We start from the raw sequence: 18851 nt of genomic DNA on the forward strand, positions 1-18851 counted from the left end.
CCATGACAGTCTGGGGCTGCTGTAGCCTGCCAGGCAGGGCTAACACACTACACCTCAAGACAGCTCTGAAACGTGGTGTGGCAGATAGTGGGCGAGTCAGGTCTTAAAAGCAGGCTCAGAGCCATGTTCAGCTAATGGTTATGAAGAGAGCGAGCTCAGTCGCAACAACTACATGGCTTTCCTTCCAGATGTGGGTGAGCTGGTAGTATGGCAATAGAAGAAATGTTTACTAACCATTTTTCAGATAAACAGTTAGGCTGTGCTGGCTATTGGAGTGGTTAGGGCTGAGGCAAGTAATTTGCAAGCTGAGCCATTTAATTGTAGTGACCTATCCTAAAGTGCCTCAAGCCTTTGCCTCGATTTCAACATAAACAAATACAAAACAGACCGATGAGGTCGACTGCTGAGGCTAATGCTACCTTTAGGAACAAGTGATGTCAATGAAAAGCCAGAAATCAAGTTGGAAAGGGTCCTTTCCCCTCTGTCTCATAGCACCGTAACTTCTCATGGGTAGGGAGTTCTTGCTAAAGCTGTTAGTTTATTGTTGCTTTGCCATCCCTATTCTGCCTCCAGCCCTTAGAGTGGTAGGAAAAGTCCTTCCTCTTCATCAGCTACAGGAATCACCTCTGTTGCTTTCACACAAGAGCTTGGGAGGTGCAGTTCCATCAGAATGAACCGAATGAAACATTGTCCATTGTTTGCTGTGCAGCAGTTATTCAGTTCATTTCTGCTCACTGTATCTTTTGCTCCATAAAAAAAAAAAAACAACAAAAAAAACGGAAGCCCTGATGTGTGGATTTTAGCAGAACAGGGATAGGAGAGCCAGGGAAGGAAGTCTTGCACACCCAGACCTCTTTCTCACCTGCTTCTCATACTAGCAGCCAGACCTGCACACACACACATAGGAAGAAACATTAGTGTTCCTTATTGCTTTGTAACAGCTCAGAGTCACTGTGGTGGCTCTGGGAGGCATCATGAGGTCTGCGCAGAGGTCACTCGGTTGTGAGCGAGAGTAGCACCATGACTGTAATGCCTGTACACAGGAGCAGAATTTGCTGCAGGGAGTTCCTGGGAAAGAAACAGCAAAATTAGGAGGAGCCATAGACCAATTCCAATAGGCAGCAGTGTAGAGGCTCACGAAGGATTTGTTCTTTGCCCTTCCAAATCTACCACAAGAAAAACACAACAGCTGTATGAAGCCACTAACACAGCTGAGAAGACTCTTTCCCAGCACCCCAAGCCAAGAGGTTGTCTATAAACTGACAGGTGTTTGTTCCACTCAGCTGCAAGGCCCAACTTCAGGTTTCAAAATCAATTTAAGCTGATTCAGTCACACAGCTACCCAGGTATATATTCCTGTCCTTTCTCTCACAAGAGAACCAGCACTTGTGCAGCATGTTCACAGATACTTACTTACTGGTCATTAACATTTCTCCACCAGAGGGTCCTGCCTCCTCAGATATAACTGTGGAGCTGTTTCTTGAGCACTTCCTTAACTGTTTCAGTCAAAATTAACTAGGTGAGCCAAGGCTTCTCATTTAAACTACTGAAGTTACCTGTCTCATTACAACTGAAATAGGAGGGAACATTCAGGTGCAGCTCTGCCAGCAGATCTGAGAGGGCCTTTACTGTAGTACAGCTGGATTTGGACCTGCTACAGCCTTAATCAGGCTGCAAGAAACTAGAATCATACAAATGAGGGGAGGCCAAATATACCAGAATACATATACCTATGTAGAGGAGAGATGGCTGAGGTGGGGTACAATAACAGACTATGAAATGCTGAATGATAAAGAGAAGAAAAACTGTTATTTTCTACTCACACAGCAACACAGCAGCATCTAATCAAAATTAATAAGCAAGAGGCTAAAAAACAAATAAGAAGCATCATTTAACACACTGCAGTCAAACTATGCAAACCTGCTGCCAAAAGAAGATCGCAGAAGCCCAAAGTAATGGATAGGGTCAAAAAGGGATGAGAGAAGCATGTGAAGGACAGGTTCACGTGTGGTTATCAGACACACACACCTCTATGGGGCCCTGGTTCAGAAAGTCCCTAAACCAGTACATGCCAGAAGCTGACAAGACAGACTGGGGAACGGGTCAACCTTACTGGATGTGTTTCTGAGCAACTTGCTCTAGCTGGTCATGCTACATACTGTGTTAGCACAATCTTTGGGACACACCCAGTTAAAGGTTCTCATGTTTTATAGGGTCTTTGTAGTCCCACAAACACAATAGTAGCACAGCAGTCTATCCAGATTCCAGCCTTGCCCATGGGATTTGGAAAGCTGGCATTCATGTGCTAGAACAGGCATGGGGAAGGGTTATATCCCTGCTCCCTGGCAGCAAGAGTTGCTGCAGCAAAACAGGAGGGAGCACTTACCAAGGATTCTTTTCCTCCAGGAGATCAGGCACAACATTTACCAAGGCAATATACAGAAATCCTCCAGAAGTGAAAGGGAGGATCCAGGCTATTGTTTCCCCTGCACAAATACAGAAAGCTTTTGTTATTACTGAGACAAAACCATGGGAGAGAACAGAGAAGGGAAAGAAGATACACACATGAAGATGATAAGGCCCCGCCTCCTATTCCTACAGAGGTCTCAGGAAGCCTTACCTGCACCTTTTGGTGACTGAGCACACATTGCAAAGCAGGCTCCTAGAATCCCCCCCAGAGCTGTGGAAAGCTGCATCTTGGCTGCACTCCAGCGGTCGAAGCCAGCCCGAAGTAGGATTGCAAAGTCTCCAACCTAAGAAAACCAAGAGCTGACAGTTAACGAATAGGAACATTCTCAGTCAAAAAGACCATCCGTAACAAGACCAGTGCTTCAAGACTGTTTCTAGTTTTCCATGGTGCCAGTCTGCCAGAGGGAGCAGCTTTCAAAGGGACAAGAAAATGTTAACCAGACCCAGCCCTCCTCTTAGCAGATGAAGCACCCTTGTAATCCCTTGTGATGGCAGGATACAAAGCCCTCTCACCTCATGTGGGATTTCGTGCAGGAGAATGGCCATTGTGGTTAGGAACCCAACCTGTAGCAGAGGAGAGAAGGTGATTAGGAAACAGTCCCCCAGCTCTGAGATGAGACGTTCATCAGCATGTCAAGGCCCCCTTCTCCAAGTTAAAGACTCGTTACTCAGAGTTTAGAACTATTCAGCAAAAGGGTAGATGAGCTAACCCTTCCCCTAATGCCAGTACACATGACTAACATGTCCCAAGCTTGAAGAAGCTCTGCATCAGAGGGTCAGGATCAGGCTGCTTTTTACTGTAGTCTCCATTTTCTCAGAAACTTCCAGAAAATAGGAGGGAACTCCTTACATCTTTGGGGTTTTTTTGCACGTTGCATCACACTTGAGAACAGGCCTCTCCAGTTCAGTACACAGCTGGTGGCAGAAACCTTACCTTTCTGCTAACCAGGAAGCTGGCTGCTACTGCCAGGCCATGTGTAAAGTTGTCAATGGTGTTGGCCAGCAGATTGAGGTATCCACTAATCTGCAAAGAGAAGGAAGAGCCCCTGATAAAGGAAGAGACATAACAAGATAAAAGAAAGCACATGGCTTAGACACAGGTTATACAGAGTCATGATCAGATGGGAAAGGTTAGGACATGGCACTTCTGGTGAAGATCTTAAACTCTGTCAGTGCTCAAGTACAAATTAAATGTTATGTTCAGTTTTAGTGTAAACTAAGTTTTAGGGTAGGCAAGTGCTGTCTGAGATTAGGATAATCATCTTATGCAAATGACAAGAGCTCTAGAAACAGAAAAAGAGAAAGGAAAAAGAAGAAAGCCAAAATGCAAGAATATATCTGATGCTAAATCAAACCAATTTTAGGTAACACTGAGTAATTTACACAGGTGACTGGCTTCAAATATGACCTGACCTTGTTTTCTAGTCATGTACTTTAATATCCAACTGTTAAATATCTCCTCTTCGAAAGCTGGCGAGAACAATGCAACAGAACAAATGCTGCTGAAATGGCTTTTTATAACTAAACAAATCTTCAAGCATTGTACTAAAAAAGCTTGTGCTTGTGGGTTTGCTTTCCCTTAACAAAGAATAAAAAGAGAAGATAGTGATGACAGTCACCAAAAAAAACCACCTACTAGAAGGCTGGATAGCATATATATGCATTTGCATATAAACACATTTCTTAAAATTATAAGCATAAAGCAGCTTCCTTCCTCACAAGCCCATCTCCATGTCCCTATCATGCTAACTATGATTCTATCTCCAGAAAAATTCTGAATATTTGACCTGAAGTGATTTATGAGGGTACAACCCCAGCTCTTTTGCTCACAGGTTTTGGGTTTTTTTTTTTCCATTAGATTTAACAGTAACTACTGCATGTGGGTCCTGAGATACTGCAGTTCATTATGTGGCACTGCAGCTTCAATTATTATCAAACCAGGTATTAGACAATACATCAGGCTGTCCCTGGACTGCAAGAGCTAAGCTGGCATACATTAACTCCAGATACAGGGCAGCATCCAGCAAGTAGAGAGACTGTCTAGAAGCTGTGAGGCATTAACCTCTTACTTCACCATAGCATCAGGTGCTGAAGTTCAGCTGGAAAAACACAAGTGCTGATGGGTTTCCTGAGCCCTTTTTGGCTTTCTGCTCTTCTCTGGTTCTATCAAACTCTGCCTGCGGCATCTTTTCTTCCTGCCATCTGTATGCCACAGCTCAGGTGGGGCTTTCTGTAAAGTCTCTCTCTTCAAAGCACCACCTTTCTGCAGGGCACTTCTACCACACAATCTCGGGACATCTTTATAAGCTCTAAACTTTCAAAAGTGCATTGATGATTAAATATGAAAATAAAGAATTAAGCAAAGCCTAACTACAGATCATGTTTAAGTAATAATCTAAGTAACATCTCCACAATGGATGCAGAAGTTCCCTGCATGTTTTTGTAAGAAGGGAAACACAAAGGGATGCATGCAGGCAGACCCATGAACGCAGCAGTTTTACTTCTCAGTCCTCATTTTCAGTCAAATATGACTCTCTAAAATTTCTCCTTTTCATGTTAGGATTTTATGTGATTGCTTTTTCCCCACAGGCTAATAATAATTATTCACATAAGTTTTACACAAAAATGCTTTCCCATACCACTGTATAGGCTAAAAATAGACTTCATGATTAAAACATTATGACTTTTTCTTGTCAGTGGCTTGGGCAAAAGCTGTCACTGAAAGAAGCAAAGCCTTGGAGTACTCAGAAATAAATTGGGTTGATGTGACAGTTATGAGCCTCTGACATTTACATTCTGCGAATTCCTAATAGGGTGTTCTCGTTGCTCATAAAGAGCACAGCCAGATGAAGTGTTTATGTTCATGCTTCAGAATTAATGTCACTGTGCAATAAAACATACTTCTACAAATCAGCAAGGGCCCCTTGTGCCACAGGGAAAAAGAAAGAATAAGCAAGACAAAAGTACTCTACAGTGTTTTTATTTGTTGAGGGAATAAAGGCTGCAATGCAGGACAGAACTGATCTATGTTTGGGTGCAAAGGAAGCCTCCCACCTGCAGTTTTCAAGCTAGGACAAATTATTATAGCAGCAGCTAATGAGCAGAAGTTCTAATATATATGGACAAAGGACAACTGATTACAGCTTACTAATCATTAAGTCCTGAAGGGTTATTTACTTTGTTTGTTTGAACAGTATCATTCCCTTTTTGCTTTCTGAAGAAAGGGGGTTACTGAGTGAACAGTAGAACCAAAGAAGTCTGGCTTGCTATGGCTTTCTCTCTTTTCTTTGCAAGCACCTACTTTGCCCACCTCCAGCAACACTGTTTCCCTGCCTGTCCCTTCCCTACTCTGCACTGCCTGACAGCCACTTCTCCACCAGGTAGGGGCAGTGAGACTCACCTGCCGATCTGCCAACCAGGCAGACCTGCCAAGCAGCATGCAACGTCTAAGTTCTGCCAGAGTTTTTCAACAGGGCATTAGTTTGCATTCCTCCTCTACCATCATGCTGATTTTTATGGAACTTGCAGATATTTGATTACCCTCAAGACTTGTATCCTCTCTTGAACTCAAGCAAAATTAATTACGGGTTCAAAAGTTATTGAAAATGAAGGGCAGAACAGATGGACAGACAGATGGAATGACTGCCTATGTTGTTGCCTAAGGAAACAGGCTAACAATGCAGGAATATCTTGGTAGTTTTGGTAGTTTCCCCCCTACCAGAAAGACTATTAAAATATTCAGATTATATGCTTAGAAGGTAGAAAGTTAAAACTACACGTTAACTCATTTGTTTCTATTTCATGCATATTGACAACAGTCCATAAGACTGAACAGATGTGTTAGGTCTAGACAACCATGGAGAGCCCTTCTAGCTTTAAAATCCTTCTACACAACACAATTGAAAGAATCACATTCAATTTCTGCATGAAGCTCATTGTTTCTTAAGCTACAGCATACCTGCAGAAAGCAGCTTAAATCACAGCTTAAAGCCCACAAGTGACAAAGAATCTACTATGTCTCTAAGGTAAGTTGGTCCACTGGCAAGTTACCCTCAGTTAGAGTTGTCTTTGATTTCTAGTCTGCTACTGTTTGGTATACCTTTAACTATTCAAATTTAGTCATGCCTCTTACATGGGTATTTGTATGCTTTAGGTCACCCCTGATCTGTCATGTCTACAGAGCTAAAGACTAAAGAAAACCACTTCTTATCATGTACTGCAAACCTAAAATAATTATTTCAGCTCTTTCCTGATCTCTTTACAAATTATTAGTAGTATTCTGGATATTGTGAATAACAGTACTGGAAAAAGTCAGACATTACTGCTATACAGAAAGAGGAACACTTGCCTCTTCTCTTACATGCTATTTCCTACTCACCCATCCTCCTGACTGTAGCATCATAATGGAAGAATGTGTTCAAACAATTTCCTACTGTGATTCTCATACCTTTTTCCAAGGCATCGACTTCCTAGAAACTGTGCCTATCTTGTAAATATGATCTGCATTCTTTCTTAATCTATTCCTTAATATTTGCATGTATCAAAACATGTTAAAAATTCAGCTCTTTTGATGAATTACTCAGTTTAGCATGTATCACTGACCTCGTGCAGTCACAATGTGCCATTTAAGTAATACAGTAGTATCTGCAAATGTGAAGATGTATTGTTTTTAAAAATAATCATTTAGAAAAATCGTAAACCACCAGTGAACAGATTTGAGGAGGGCTGCATTAATCCAGTCCCTGTTGATAATACAGAATAACTGGTTTTTAATACAGCTAATATTAGCAAAGTTGATTTCATGAAGTACTAGTTTTATTAGAATGTGGGAGAAAGTTACGTTTTATTTACATTTGCCAGTGTCACTACATTTATCAAACAATCTTATGACTGATAAAAGGCAAGGAAAAAAAGTCTGGTTCACAAGAATTTATATCCCGAAAGATCGTATCAATTAGCATTAATTACTTTTTTTTTTTTTTACATTACGACCAGGCCCTGAGCAATTCTGTCCCCCCATCAGTGTTTCACTGAAATCAGGCTAACCATCCTCTAAGTCCGTAGTTCCTTACATAAACTTTTCTAAAATAATGGCACAATGTTTCATAACCCGGTAATATTGGTTTCTTCACCACTATCATCTCTAGAAACACCAACGCAGCACCTTGCAGTTTGTGCAGTGTTCTGTACAGATTACAAGAATGTGACAGATATCAAAAATACCCAGTGACCTCAGCATATCTTTCACATTGTGTAGTAAGAGCTATAAAGTTACAGCAAAACAGATTTGAAATAGAAAGACTGAAGAGCCTCTGACTGACCACGTATCCAGCTTTGGGATAGTTCACGCAACCACACTTTCTGTTCATAGTTACTCTCCTACAATTTTGCACATTTTTACGGGCTTTCAAAATCAAATTATAGGTCCTCCCTTGCCAAAGCGGTTGTTTACTCTCTTGCTTCAATGTTCACCCAAACAGGGGTTTCCACAGTGCAAAGATAGTAACATAAAACTGAAAGCAAAGCCAATCTAAAGGTTAGCCACTGCCCAATGGTACAGTACTCCTTTTCCCTCCTCCACCTCCAATGCTATGAGCTGGCTGATCTCCCTTATCCCAGCACTACTGGCTGCCTGTCTACATGCCAATTCAATACAAAGCGAATTCTTTGCCTGTTTAGCTCCCTGAAGAGGCTCACTGTGGGGTCAGATGAGGTCCAGTGCAAAGGAAGTGACGGGAAATATAGGTTTGGAGGCAGAAGTGGACAAGAAGCCCTTTTTGGCAGCAGATAAACTGCTAGTCTGAGAAACTGAACTTCTAAATTTTACAGTGGACACATTCAACTGTCAAAAGGCTTCCAAAAGATGTCTTAAAAGGAAGCGTGCAGCTCATAATTGGCACAACGCAGGCACTAGAGAACAGAAAAATCATGGCACAAAAATTTAAGCAAATAAAGATATAATGACTATAAGATACAGAGTAACCAAATATGAAAGTACTGTACTTCGGTCTCAGGATTCAGCCAAAATGCACATCATCAGCCTTCACAATAGTGACTTCGCCTCTTTTGCATAAGCTGCAGTGCAGATTTTCTCCAAGTCTGATATTTCCTCCCCGCTGTGACTTGAACAGACACTTAGAGCAAAATTAAGCACAAATCACTCAAACACCGAGTTCCTCACTCAGGTGCAGTTCTTTCCACAGACAACTCATCCTCCTGACTGAATTTTAAAACACGTGCCCCAAAAACATAAGATCTGAAGGTCAGTTTGTGGGTCTCTTACCTTGATTCTGTTGTCTGTTTGACAAGACTGGAGAGAGGAGCCATTACACTGAGCTGAACCTGTCCCTGTTCTTTGGGATTGGCCTCCCACCTTCAGCAGAGGGTAGCCACTTCCATTGGGAATCTTTCTGGCTGGTGCTTTGGAATCACAGCCCTAAATTAGGGGAAAACAACTTGTCACTGTCTTTTTGTCAGTGATGAATGAGCATGATCAGAGTCAGAAATCCAATCTTCACTCTTAATCCTTTTGTCCTTACAATGCAAATCAGCAGTTTTGGTACCCCAGTTTAGTAACATCAACTGCCAGAAACAAGACAGATTTCAGAGTGTTGTGGCATCTGCACTGTGATACAACAAGAACAAAGACTTCCCCAATCACCAAGAGAAGGAAAGTAGAAAGAGAGAGCAGGAATTGGAGTCATGCCCCCTTGGCATGAGCCAGGCTCCACTGGAAAGACAAGGGACTCAGCTTGCCGCTCCTGCTGGCAGCTGCTGCCCAGAGAAATACAACTCCATCTGGGCAAGGGACGGGGAAAAAAGACTCTCGCTCTCCCCAGTGCATCAGAATAACTAAGTCTAGAGAATTATTCTATAGCTGGGATTGCTCAGACTGTGGTCTCTCTGTAAATTAGAAGATTAAGTTCCTTTCAGACTTTAAAGTCTCATGTTGAGTCAAAGTAACACCTAATTGTTCTTATGCAGTGCCTGACCTGCAGTTTCACCTCTCAAAAGTCATGGCACAGCAAGGACTGAACAGTCTATAGGAATTGCACAGACGTCTGAGGACTAGCTGCTCTCCTCTATCTTAGAATTACCTTCTGATACCTGTCTACATTGCCCTTTTGCAGCTGGGTGACTCTCCTCTGAACCATTACTTAGTGTTATGTGGCCAACCACAAACCCCTTCTACCACACAAAGTTACCCGAACAAATGCCTGGTCCAAGCCATACCCAAGAAGAGTGGGCAGTGAGGAACACGTTCCAGGGAAGGTTGTTGTTTGTCCTGATGGAGGACCCAGAAGGGGAGTGAGTCACGATGGCTCAGTGTAACGTGCATGAGCAAGCTGTCATACCTCAAAGCTTACTTGAGCAAGAGTCTCACCTACAGAGCACTCCAGCTGCCAGTCCCCATAAAAGGGGAGGTCTCTTTTACACATACCACATCAAGAACAAGCCAGCGCAGAGGTGAGAAATCTCAGCTAAAACCACAAACCCAAAGCCTGGAGAAACACCTTCTTCTAGAGCCCAATGTCAAAGTGGCAAAAAGCTCCCAAAGGGCATTGACAAGCTACTCACAGCTTTAGGATCACTTGCTGAGCCTGTCAGATAGGGCAGATGAGGTGTTTAGTACAGTGCTCCAAACATAACAGCACTCCCTCCCCTCTGGCTGCTAACTTACCACACCATGGCGCTCCTTCTCTTCTTTCTCTAAGAAGATCTTCTCTAGCACCAGGAAGGTCAGGAAACCAATGATCACCCAGAGACCCAGAAGCTTCTGCTGCTGAAAGCTCTGCCCTTCTCCTGAGGGACAAGAGAGAAACCTTCATGTCACTATCAAGTACACAGGGTTTCCCACATGTGAACCCACCCCACCCCAGACAGTTTAACCAGCAGCTCCAAGACAAAAACCAAGAAATTACAATAGAAACCCCTCCTGCGAGAAATAAGGAGCAAACGTATCTCACAGCAAATTAGTTTAACTTGCTCATTCTTGATCTAACAGATATCCCCATCTCAGGACACTCAGAGTGAGACCCCCCCACCTCCTTTTGCTTTGTGCAATCCAGAGTACTTCTGCCAACACTGGGAATTTCCCTGAGCTCCAGAGGCAAGTGAAGATTATATCAACAAAGTCCCGCAGCTGTATCTACTGAGCAGCAAGCCCTGACATGAAATCTGCTATTAGTGCAGCTACAGACTCACCTTCCCCTTTCTGCCACACCTGGGCAAGTTATTAAGCCCAAAGCTATAAACTTTCTTTTCAATTACAGCCAAGCTTGTGAGATAATCATCCATTCAGCTTCGCTGCAGAACTGGAGATTGCATTGCAGTGGAAGAACAGAATGACTCTGTAATGGGGCTTACATGGCTCAAGGAAACCTTTATGTTTCAGGACAGTCTGGCAGAAGCAAACAAGGTAGAGCAGGAAGACAGAGTCATTTGGGAACCACTGTAGAAAGGGGGAAAAAAAAGGACAGCAGGTCCTGCTGGCAGTGCCAGAGCCATGAGGAAGAAGAGGCCCAAAGGCCCAGCAGGTTTGAAATCCCAGGACACAGGTGCAAAGAAGTCTGGGAAACCCAGGGCATCCTTTTCCTTCTCTCACATTTTCAGTGGGGAATTGATTTCTTTGTTTCTCAATAGGTGGGATGCAGCAGCACTTGCCTTCTATGCTATCAGTTTGCTGAAGCAGGGAGAGAGAATCACTACAGGTTTCAACAACCCTGGCTATCTGAGGGGTGAAGGAGATACACCGATACCACAAGCTCTATCCCAACCCAAACAGTGTTTAGTTCACTGGTGAACGCAGGTTTCTGTCACCTGCATTTCCTTTTTCTCCCCTTGCCCCATCTTAGTCATGGCTCTATGGACAGTTTTCCATGACTTCTCCTTGAGCAAAGATTGAGAGGGCAATACATTTGGGCTCCCATAGATCGAAGTACCCAGCAGCGGGGCCCTAGTTAGTCCCAAGAAAGAGGGTCTAGGAGTAACTGTTATAGGGACAGATTTATAGACAAGATGCTTCTGATGGGGCAGAATGCCCACCCGAGATGGTGCACGTGTTCATGTACCACACCATACACACATTCATAACTTCCCATCAGGTTAAAGAAGCATTCCCTTTCCTTACAGAAAGGATAAAGGAAAATCAACAGAGATTTAAAGGAGTCCAAGGCAAGACAGGAAAAGTTGATAGACAAGAAATCCATTGCAAGTTACTAAACATAAAGAAACCGTGGACAGCTCAGGAAGCCTCCAGTCTCAAAATCTTTGGAGGACTGTAGAGTACAAAGATGAAGTATTACATGCGTTTTTATTGTTCTTATATCCCTCCCTACACATTTGCTTTTACACATTGTTTGAAAGAGAATACCAGCCTTGACCAGTTTTTGAGCTGACCTGGCCTGGCTGGTCTTGTGTTTTCAAGATGAAATGGACTCAAAAAATGTAGCAGTAGGCATAGCATGGATTGCTTCTAGGCACATGAGGCTTTCATACCTGTTGTTGCACTGCATGTGTAGGCCCAGGCTTCGGGAAGCAGGTGCAGAAACACATTCCCCAGTAGTCCACCAATTGCAAAACTCAGAAACTGCTTCAAACGGTGTGATCCAGCTAAAAAAAAAAGAAACAAAAACCAATCACAACTCAGCTGGGAGCCAAAACATCTCCAGCTGAGATTTTGCACAGAGACACCTAAATTGGAAGCATCTGCAAAGCAAGCTTTCAAAGGAGAGAGCACAAAACAAATAGCTGGAGTGCGAAAAAAAGCACTTGTACCACTTGGCTGGGACAGCAGCATGTGGGAGGGTCCTGGACCAAGCAGGGTGCAAAACAAACAATACTCTTCGTACAAGCTCCATCCAGGGCTTGCATTTGTCCAAGGACCCCCTATCAAATTTCCAGGTATGGACTAAAGAACCACAAATGGACTGTCTGTTGTAAAGGACTCTATTTCTGTGACAAGGTCCTGTTCATCACTGTGCCATTCAGTCACAACCCAGGACTTTTGGCTTCAGAAAGGCTAATCCAAGTAGCAGGCTTACCTTCTGACCGCAGAGCAGCTCCCGTCTCAAACGGGATCACCAGCAAGGGGAAGACCCCACTCAACCCCACCATGAACGAACCAATGAGGGAACAGATCCAGGCATCCAGCCGCTCGCTGCTGAAAAGGTTTCCCCACGACTCTGCCTCCTTCTCACACAGAGGACCAGAACTAGCAGCAACATGACTCCTCAGGAGCTGCTGAGCTTCACAGGCCACGATCAGAAACAAGGAGAGCGTCCCATCAAGCAGAAGCTTTTGTTTTGTCATCGCTAAGTGGTCTCAGCCGGGCTGGCTGATCTCTGAAAAGATCAGGGGAGAGCAGTTCTGAGAGCATGCCCGAGACTCCCTTCCACCATCCCACAGGAAAGGCCTCGGTCACACCATCCCTTCCTTCAGCATCTTAGCACAGGTATGTATCCCCATAAGGAACATCTGAAACTCTTCCCGATTTCAAAACAGCACTAAAGGACAGAGAAGCTGTTTAACGTCAGGTATATGAAACTGGACTGAGACATCTTATGGAAGAGCCTGTCTTTCAGCATCTCCCCTCAGGTGGGCTGAACAAGGACTCCAAGTACCCTCGTCCTTGCCCTTCAGTGTCCCAAGGCTTCAGGGAAAGGTATTGACCAGAGATGCTACCCAGATAAGTCTTCTCTTTGCCATGGAAGAGCATCCATGTAACAAGTTAGGATGCAAGACAGGCAACATAACAGAGGTCTGTAAAATCATGAATGGTATAAAGACAGCGAACACGGGTAGATTATTCACCGTCTCTTCAGATATAAGTGCTAATAGCCATCACATGGCTGAAGCCAGCAGGAGTCAGCTTCAAAACAAACAAATGTGACTCTGCACCAACAGGCAACTTGTGTGGTAGTACTTCTCCAAAAATGATGGAAAATTTTACATGGATTCAACAAAGACAGGACAAGTACTAGAAAGACAAATCTATCGATTGTTCATGGTTAAACAGCTCACATTAGACTCAGGAAATCCCCTTATCTGAAAGGAGCTGGAGGCTGGAAGAGTAGTTAGAAAATATCATATATACTTGTCCTGTTTTTATTCTTTCCTAGAAGGATACTGGGTTAGATGGTCTCTTAGTCAAAATCAGCACAGCTGTAACTAAGAACTCTTCAGTCACAAGAAAACTGGAGAGAAGCGGGCACATTAGAAAAGGAAAATAAAGATAATTACACTCTCATTGGCAAACAGGAAAGGAAAGCAATGATACAGAGGCTGAAGTACAAATGCTCCTTCAGTCTCCAGAAGAAAAAGTGAAATGTGACAAGCAAAATGAATTTGGAAACGGGAGAAAAGAATGGGTTAGAAAAGAACAGCTTAACAAAAGTTCGAAGACAGCTGTAGATTGAGAGAGAATAACAGCATTCACCTGAAAGCATGTAAGAAACCAGTCAAAGTAATCTCTGAAGCGTTAGTGACCATCTTTGAAAATTTACGGGAATATGGGAAGGCCACAGAAGGCTGGAGAAGCATCATGCCTCACCTACCTTTATAAAAAGAAAAAAAAAGGTGGGAGAAGACTTAAGTTACAGACCAGTAACTTCAATCCTCTGAAAGATTCTTGATCAAGTTAAATGATCAGTTTGTAGTTACCTATAAGATAAGAAAGTGATAAAGATAGCAAAGCATTAAGTAACAGCCAGACAGAAAGGGGCCTGAAATTATCAAGACAAAGGGCTCACTGCAGCTGAAAAGGGCAGTGTTGCCCCTTGTCCATCCGTCCGCCCTGCCCGCTCCCCATCCCCTCATGAAGCATCCCCTCCCCATACTCACACCTGACTCCATGAGTGAGCGGGGTCAGAACAAACTAGCAGGAAAAACTATTCTTTTAAAGGTTTGGTCCTTTTCCAGTTTCAGTCCTTGAACTAAATCACTGCAGGAGGAATGCCCAGTGAGCAGTGAGCAACCAAAAAGAAAATTAAAGGACAGGGGCCCACAGCTCCCATGAAGGAGGACACTTGAGCTCCAAGCACAGTGACCGTGGACATCAGGAGCAGGGAGGATGCAAGAAAGAACCAATGAAGACACTGGCTTGGACATGACAAAACAGTAACTCCAATGTGCCAGAAAAAAACCCAATGCGTATATGCATTACACCGATTCAGAAATTAATTCCAAGCCAGCAACAAAAGCCTGCTACAAAGTAGGCAAATGACATCCTGGGACGTATTAGCAGTTACACTGTAGGTGTGACACAGCAGTGATTCTGTTCCACTCCACACGGGTGAGACTTTAGCCAGGAGACCACACCCAGCCTCATATATTCTTTATAAAATAGATCAAAAATCAGAGACATTCCAGTGGAAAGAAACAAAAATCAGGGTGTAGAAAGCATGAACTGGAAAAAAACGACTGAAGGATCTGGGTGTGTTTAGTCTTAAAAAGATAACACTGAAGACAACAGAACAGTCTGCATACATTAAGTCACAAGAAAGGGGGAAAGTGCTCAACTCTTCTTCCACATTGTAGCATCAGCTCAAAAGGTAAACAAGATTCAGCCTGGATATGAAGAAACAAATTTACATAGTGCCAAAGTGGTGATATACTGAAACAGGTTATCTGCGATGCAGAATCTCCAGCACTGTTTTTTTTTTTTTTTCTTTTGAGAAAAAGAATAAACACCTGATGCAGATGCTATTTCATTGCAAAGATGAGATGACTTCTTGAAGTCCCTATACCTGTGATTCAAGTAAGCTGGTGAGATCCTTGTTCTACCAGCAGGACTCCACCAAAGCGGGCAGCTTTTCAGCTGTAAATCACTACTGGCACGACTTCAAAACAGTAGGGAAGGCGGGGTGGCAGCAAGGGACATTTTCATCTCTCACAGCACTCCACACACCAATTCAACTTGGGCACTGAAGTGAACAGGCACTGGGCTGATGCTCGGAGCCCTAGTAACCACTGCAAGGAGAGCCTGATGGGCCAGGGATGCCGCCCTCTGCCTGGCTCCACCACACAAATGTACCTGGGATACTGCCCGGCCCTCTGGCTCCCCTCACTGGGATTCAGGCTCTCCCCACAGCTATGCAAACAGACACTCACAGCTATGGTAAAACTATGCCACAGAATCCCCTAAATTTCTCCTTGGGGGGGAGGGGGAAACCAAACCACAAAAAGATAGGAAGCACTTAAAATGTTAGCTGTCCCCTAACTGAACAGTTTCTTCTGTCCTGAGTACCCGTACAGCCTGAAGCCATCAGCCACAGAGGCATCTGCACAGGGAGGTGATGGGACTCCAGGCAGTTTACACCAGCCACAGCCTTCTCTCTGCTTACTAGCTGCTGCATAACAACCTGCAATTAAGAGAATTTCCCGCTTTAAAAGAGACAGGTACCCCTTCCAAACCTAGAGCAGCCCTGACAGACGTCCTGTTCCTTAATGACAGGATTAGACCTAGAAAATGACTGACAACAGCTTATTGTGAGGAGCAGAGCGAAAAATCAGGATTTATACAACCACCACACGCCTATGGAGAGGCAACAGATGCACACAGCAAAACAAATGCTCTCCGCAGCTCAGCAATGATAGGAAGTAGCACAAACTGGCCTCTTCTGCAAAACTCTCATCACAAAGTTGACAGCTTTTGAGAAAGCCTCGAAAAGAAATCACTGCAACTGATGCAACAGGTCCATTTCTTCCATCTTGTTCTCCACACTCACAGCCCACATCTGCCCCAAGGGACAGCTGAAAGGGTCTTTGAGACTAAGTGACCAAAGTCTTGGAGAGAGGCAGTAGCACACAGGACAAAGGACATATCCAGGGTTTTGAAAATAGACTGCATACCTGGCTTCACATCCTTGTTCCAGCTGCGAAAGGCACCAGGTTCCTCCAAAAAGGGATGGTGGCAGACAATAAACGCGCATACAGGTGTAGAAAACTGATTCCCCTAACTCACATTTGTGTCAGTCAACTTTCTGCGGCCCACGGGTCTGTCTTTTCTTGTTACTCACACAAGGGAAAAACAGTACATTTCTTTACACCTGTCCTGCCTGACCATCATTACCTTGTGGCTCGAGAACATTCCCATATCTCATGCAATAAATTCCTGATGCTTATAAAACATCTCCAAGGAACTTGGTGCATCATCCAGGACACAACTGAACTGATCTTTGTGCCCAGCCAATTATTTAGAGCATATTCCCAGCATTTGCTTCTTCCTAACATATCATAAACACTTGCTCTAAAAAACGCAGTTTACCTCTATAGCCCCTTTGCTTCTTTGTCTCATTAGTCCATGCTCCTCATGAGACATTAAGTTTACCTAATGTTTGTAAAGTCTCTAAATTCAAACTGGCTGCTCCTAGACAAATATTTAAGGGAAAGAAAAGGAGCAGTCAAGATGTAGTCCTAGGAAAAAAAAGCTCAAGAGAGAAAATAATACCCTGCCACTATAGTTGCAGAGGGTGGAAGCCGTCTTTACCTACCCATAATTTTAGACAACAGCATCTGTTTTAGGAGGCCAGATAGAGAAGGTCTTGAGAAATTTCTAGAGAAAGCACCTGCAGGTTCTCAGAGAAGTCTGTGCTCACTACAAGGCAGAGGCATAACCAGGTTTATAGACATGTGTTTTTCTCAAGAAAGATATATGATCTATTTAAGAACATGCATGGGAGAGAAATAGCCAGTCCATCATTTACTCGCCAGTTTTGACAACGACACCATTTGGGATCACAGCTCCCAGCCATGCCAGATCAGAACCTGGTCACCATTACCACTGGCAGCACTCTCCAGAGCACCAGGTGTCCCGTGCAGGTCTCCAAGCCGAGCATTCAAGAGTCAGGTCTGCTCAGCTCCTTCTGCAACAGCCTCAGGACTGGAATAACCGGGAGGTCTTCCCAGCTCAGAAAAGAAGAAACAAATGAGAATTTGCCATTTACACACCCCAGAGTGGGGGCAGGGGGAGGCTGCACACCAGGCCAGGAGAAGAGCTGCCACCCCCCTCCCAGGAGGCTCCTGGGGCCTCCCCCACCTCACAGCGCACACCGAGCACCTCTGTAGCAGGCAGTGCCTGAGAAAACACGGACAAAACTTAACACGCCAAGGCAAAAACCTGTTGGAAAAAAGAAAATAAAATATGGACACGACTACGATTCCTGCAGCAACCCGCCTCCTCCCCTCCTAGACACTCTGCCTTTTCAGACCACACAGCTTCATCTCTGTCTCAGCACAATTGCTCATTGCCACACAATGACATTTTAGCTGTTGTTGGGGGAAAAAAATGAAAAAGAAAAGGCTTTTTTACATGTGTTTTCCCTGGAAACCAGTTGCCTGGTCTTACAGTTGCAAAAGAGTACTGCATGGAACGGAAAAAAGTTATTTTCCAGGGAGGAAGCACAATTTTCAGCCAAAAAAATCTCCACAAGCTGCCTGCCTTCATTAGCTTTGAATTCCTCCTGGAAGCCCTGACATCGGCAGAGGCACAAAAGGTCTCCAGTCCCTTCCCGAGCGCTCCCTCCTCTCTTAACCATTGCCCGTCTTTAGGGAATGCACTGCTCTGGTGGACCCTTCTCCTTTCCCCCATCCCTCTCATAAAGAACCACTTTGCAGAGAGACTCAGTGTTTCTGCAAATCACGCACAATCACAGCACGTGCAGCTAGAAGCTGGAGATGCACAGGATTAAGAACAATGGGGGATCACAGATCAGAACTGATTACAGACCCTGGGCAAACCTACGAGCTGGCAAGGCAGGCAGGTAAAACACTGATTGAACACCGCCGTAGCATGGGAGGCAGCGACTCCTTCCCCATCCTACCCAGGATGAAAGAGGAAAGTTTGCGGATCAGGCAATGGCCTTCACCCCCCTCAGCGCTAGGTGGGATTTCCCTCCTCCCGGCTCGCTCACCGTGGGAGCCCGGGGCAGAGCCCCCCGGCCCCCCGAGCCATCCCCCGGCACAGCTCCTCTCTGCCCGCGATTAACGCGGCGGCCCCGCTCCTGTCACGGCTTCTCCGACGGGACGGACAGCGCGGGTTTTCCATTCGAGGAACGCTGACCCATGCACAGTGAGACAGATTTATCGGGGGGGGGGGAAATAATTGAAGTAATTAAACCCTATTCACGCACCTTCCTGGACCGGCACATTAGTTTCCCCCCAGGGTCCACGAACCGCTGCGGCCGCGCAGGGCGCCGGGGAGAGCCGGGCCACCGTCCCGCGGGGGGGGGGGGGGGGGGGGAGGGGGCAGGGAGCGGGGCACCCCCGGCGCCGAGACCTTCCCGCGGCATCGCCTTCCCGGAGCTGCGACTTTTGGAACTTTGTCCGCGGCGTCCCGCAGAGCCTGAGCTCCCAGCCCCGGGGCACGCCCGCAGCGGCAGCCA

The 18851-nt window shown here is 44.8% G+C and overlaps 1 protein-coding gene across 1 annotated transcript; it reads right to left on the reverse strand.

Moving 5' to 3' along the window:
* Positions 1 to 947: 947 nt before the first annotated feature.
* Positions 948 to 12780, reverse strand: SLC39A13 (solute carrier family 39 member 13). Its single transcript, XM_009482322.2, has 9 exons — positions 12513 to 12780; positions 11968 to 12081; positions 10151 to 10272; positions 8753 to 8905; positions 3404 to 3493; positions 2983 to 3033; positions 2621 to 2753; positions 2387 to 2486; positions 948 to 1068 (listed from the first exon to the last, which is right to left on the reverse strand). Exons 1-9 carry the CDS (start codon positions 12778 to 12780, stop codon positions 993 to 995), a joined length of 1107 nt encoding a protein of 368 aa, XP_009480597.1. The 3' UTR covers positions 948 to 992.
* Positions 12781 to 18851: the final 6071 nt, after the last annotated feature.

This window comes from Pelecanus crispus, chromosome 6, assembly GCF_030463565.1.
Source record: "Pelecanus crispus isolate bPelCri1 chromosome 6, bPelCri1.pri, whole genome shotgun sequence".
Lineage (NCBI taxonomy): Eukaryota > Metazoa > Chordata > Aves > Pelecaniformes > Pelecanidae > Pelecanus > Pelecanus crispus.